The sequence below is a fragment of the Agrilus planipennis genome, unplaced genomic scaffold (genome assembly GCF_000699045.2).
Source record: "Agrilus planipennis isolate EAB-ADULT unplaced genomic scaffold, Apla_2.0 scaffold11, whole genome shotgun sequence".
Lineage (NCBI taxonomy): Eukaryota > Metazoa > Arthropoda > Insecta > Coleoptera > Buprestidae > Agrilus > Agrilus planipennis.
In genome coordinates this window covers 2847072-2850841 of record NW_020440736.1, presented here as the reverse complement: position 1 = coordinate 2850841, position 3770 = coordinate 2847072, and the positions used below count along the sequence as shown (strand labels likewise).

The 3770-nt window shown below is 33.0% G+C and overlaps 1 protein-coding gene across 1 annotated transcript in view; it reads right to left on the bottom strand.

Annotated features, from left to right (window-relative positions):
* Nucleotides 1–97: 97 nt before the first annotated feature.
* LOC108733892 (L-xylulose reductase-like) overlaps nucleotides 98–3770 on the bottom strand; it is a 7481-nt gene continuing 3808 nt past the window's right edge. The window contains exons 3-4 of the mRNA XM_025979871.1: nucleotides 2586–2929; nucleotides 98–654 (exon numbers count right to left, since the gene is read on the bottom strand). Of these exons, the coding sequence (XP_025835656.1) occupies nucleotides 543–654; nucleotides 2586–2929 (456 nt within the window). The 3' untranslated portion in view covers nucleotides 98–542. The remainder of the gene's footprint in view (nucleotides 655–2585; nucleotides 2930–3770) is intronic.

Below are 3770 nucleotides of genomic sequence, written 5' to 3'. Positions count from 1 at the left end.
TTTAATATTTAGTATTTAGGTACCTGCTAACTATGTTTCTATAAAATTTCGTGTTTTTAAAAGGTATATCTTTTGAATTTATAGGAGGAAAAACACATTAAAAATTGAAACATTTTTTTATTTGGTTAATAAGCAAATCACTATAATTTACATATTTACTCGTAATTTAATACTGGACAATCTATTACTCAGCAAACCTGCATTGTTGAGCTGCATCTCGACTACATAACCTCAATTTATTTGTTGTGTATCTGCACTAGGTATGCATCCTTAGATTACTGTAGTTGTTAGGCTTTCGCGGCCGGCGTATATCGATGCTGTGTTTTCTTCCGGGCTTCCGTGGTCCGTAGAATCTTTTCCTTTTCCAAACGTTTCGCCGTTCTTTGCTGACTCAGCACCTGTCCAGTCACCACTGAAGATGCCATCAGAAAAGAACGGCGAAACGTTTGGAAAAACAAGATTCCACGTACCATGGCCTAAAAAACCCGGAAGAAAACGCGGCATCGATATCCTTAGATTATACGTGCTTACCCCAAGATTTTCTAATTTGCTAAGAATCCCCCATCAACAGGTAAACACGCTCCATTAATTAAACTTGCTCTGTCACTTAGAAGATATACTACTGCATCTGCTACTTCTTCGACTGTCCCAAATCTGTATGTTGACATAAATAAATCGCTCATTGGTATGATATTTATTAAAATGATAACATTATTGCTTCAGAAAACTAAGGAATATGTAGGTATTATATTTAAAAATAAATACATATACTAAAATTAAAAAAAAAGAACAGTATAATCGAAATGAAATTGCATTCCGTTAAAGGCTCAATTGAAGGATCATTTGCCTAGGCATCTTTACTTCTAAATGAAAATATTAGGCCCTTATGGGGTTATTTTGCCGACTTACAGATTTGTTATCAAAATTATNCCGTTGTCTTAAATTTTGGTATTACTTCGAATTTCAAACCTCTTAGTCATGCAATCTAGTTGGTTTTTTTACTATTTAAATTTTAAACGTAAACGTAATCTATTTAACGAAACAAATCGGCCGTTTCTTCCATCATGTATAAAAACTTTTAATTTTTTAATTGTTACGCTATGTGCCTGCCTTAAAATTCATTGTTTTTGTTTAGTTCGGGTCTAATTGTAAACGAAATGTTTGTGTTTTTATTTGACAATTATCTTTCGTAATTTAAACCGTGGTTTACGTAAGTCATTTAGGTTGCTGCCGGTGGTTCGTCCAATGAACTTGCGTTTCCAACCATGGCAAGTCAGCTCTATATTTGCACGGAATTTATTTACGCCCACAACAACCAAGCAATCGTAAAAATACTGTTATCCATTTAACCGATTACTTGTTCTAAATATCCACATTTACATAAATGTGTGTCTATAACGTTGCTGTTTATAGGTATTGTGTGCATAACAATGTACAATGCATTATTTGTTATCTGTCCGTTCATTAACAAGTCCAGTACAAAGGAAAAGTAGGTAGGTATTTAAAATTAAATTCACTCAAAACGATTATTATATTATGCATGTACGAGGTTTGTTCAAAAAGTATCGCAATTTTTGTGTTTTTGCCGTCTTTATGTTCTCAGTAGTAGCGTAGCGTCGTCCTTTCATGGGTCTCTTCAGTTTCGGGAACAACAAAAAGTCACAGGGGGGCAGATCTGGGGAATACGGTGGCTGCGGTATTATTAGTGTACTGTTTTTAGCTAAAACTTCGCGCATAAAGTTGTAACCTCGTGATGGCGCTAGCGTTGAGCGTCAAATTATGGCTCCACCTACCTGAAATTAGTAGAATCATGACTGGCGTCAAACGTCAGCGTCAATCTAAAAAAATAACCAGATAAAAAATCGCAAGTCGATACCTCGATATATACTTACCTCTAACCTAATTTTTATAAAAGCACGTGGCAATTGTAAACAAAAAAACTTGTAACTACAATAAATGTTAAACATTATAGAAACTTATTAAAATATTACATCAAACATAACTGACTAATCGAAATTTCGATGGCAGGCGATTATGATTATCAAATGTGGATTTATCAGTGCCAAAAAATAATTCATGAAGCTGAAATAAGGAAAAGAATCAGGCGCAAATGAATTATTAGTGCTTTGTTATGCAATGAATTAGTTATACAAAATGTAAAAATATTTCTGTTATAATTATTGTTTAGGTTTTAGGTAATATAACTCTTACATCTTCCAGAATTTCTAGATCTTCATAATCTTCAAAAAGTGCCATTTTCATAAAATAAATAATAAATAAAATCGAAGGTTTAGTTTAGATTTACTTTTAAAATAAACAATAAGAGTGTTCTTAATTTTTTCAATATCGATTACTATCGAGTTCGACTATATACATTTTGAATTAACTGTTGATCTTTAAAATAAAAAGCTGATTTGTGTTTAGTTTTTTACGATTTGACGTTACAAGATTTTTTTCTAGATGGCAGCACAGCCTAAATTGATCACGTGATGTGATTTGGCCCTCAAAGCTAGCGTCAAGCGTCAGCATGAGGTTACACCTGTATTGTTTTTAAAAATAATAAGAAGTTGTATATGTATATTAACCTTCCTAGCGGGATTCTAGCCAACATCGGAGCTGATTTGACAGGATCCGACCATGACTTCCTTCCCATAGCGGTCATAACGATTGTAGGGTTAACACTGTTGACCCGAATGCCGTGGGGCCCAAGTTCAAGGGCTGCGGCACGGGTAAATGCGTCCACCGCGCCTTTACTGGCACAGTAAACAGACTTACCAAGTATACCGGCCATCGATGCTTGAGAAGAAACATTCACAATTGCTCCGGGAACTTTACGAGAAATAAGGTCAGATGCAACCATTCGTGTCAAATTAATTGTGGACTTTGTATTAATATCAAATTGCCTAGAATTAATTACATATTCAGGAAGAAGTTAGCTACTTATGTTATGTACACACGTTAGAACTCATACTTCTACTTACATATTTTTTATTTAGTCAGTTCACATATACATAATTAAATTAGTATGAGTTTAAATTATTAATTGAATCTAATTTCGTTGGTGTTCAAAATTTAAATTGTGAAAAATGACTCTAATCTCGCCAATTAACCAACGATGTGTTTTATATTTGAAATTTCTTTATTGTAAAAGCAAAGCGACGTTTCGACTGTGTATTTCAGTCATTTTCAAGCTCGAATTTCTATCATTGCTTACATCTAATGTCGACTAGTATCACAATTGGTTTTAACAAAGGTTTTCACATTAACAAACTTTATCTTAAATTAAATAAATTTATCAAAAACACCGCCAAAAACTAACTGTTAATATGAAAACCTTTGTTAAAACCAATTGTCATACTAGTCGACATTAGATGTAAGCAATGATAGAAATTCCAGCTTGAAAATGTCTGAAATAGACAGTCGAAACGTCGCTTTGCTTTTACAATAAAGAAATTTCAAATATAAAACACATCGTTGGTTAATTGGCGAGATTAGAATCATTTTTCACAATTAGTATGAGTTTATTTAAACAATGTTTTCGATTACAGTTGATGGTTAAGGAAACCACAATATATAATATAAAAATGTTTTAATAAGCAATATATTCAAATCGTCGTTAATTGTTTCGATGTAGTAGGTCAATAGTTTTGGTTTTGGAAGAAAGTTTCTTTTATCGTAGGTTTCAGTAATATTGTTACCTTTTTTCTCATTTTTTGGTCAGTAAAATTGGGATATAGCAGTATTAGCATCTAGCAAGGAGGAGTTAGAAA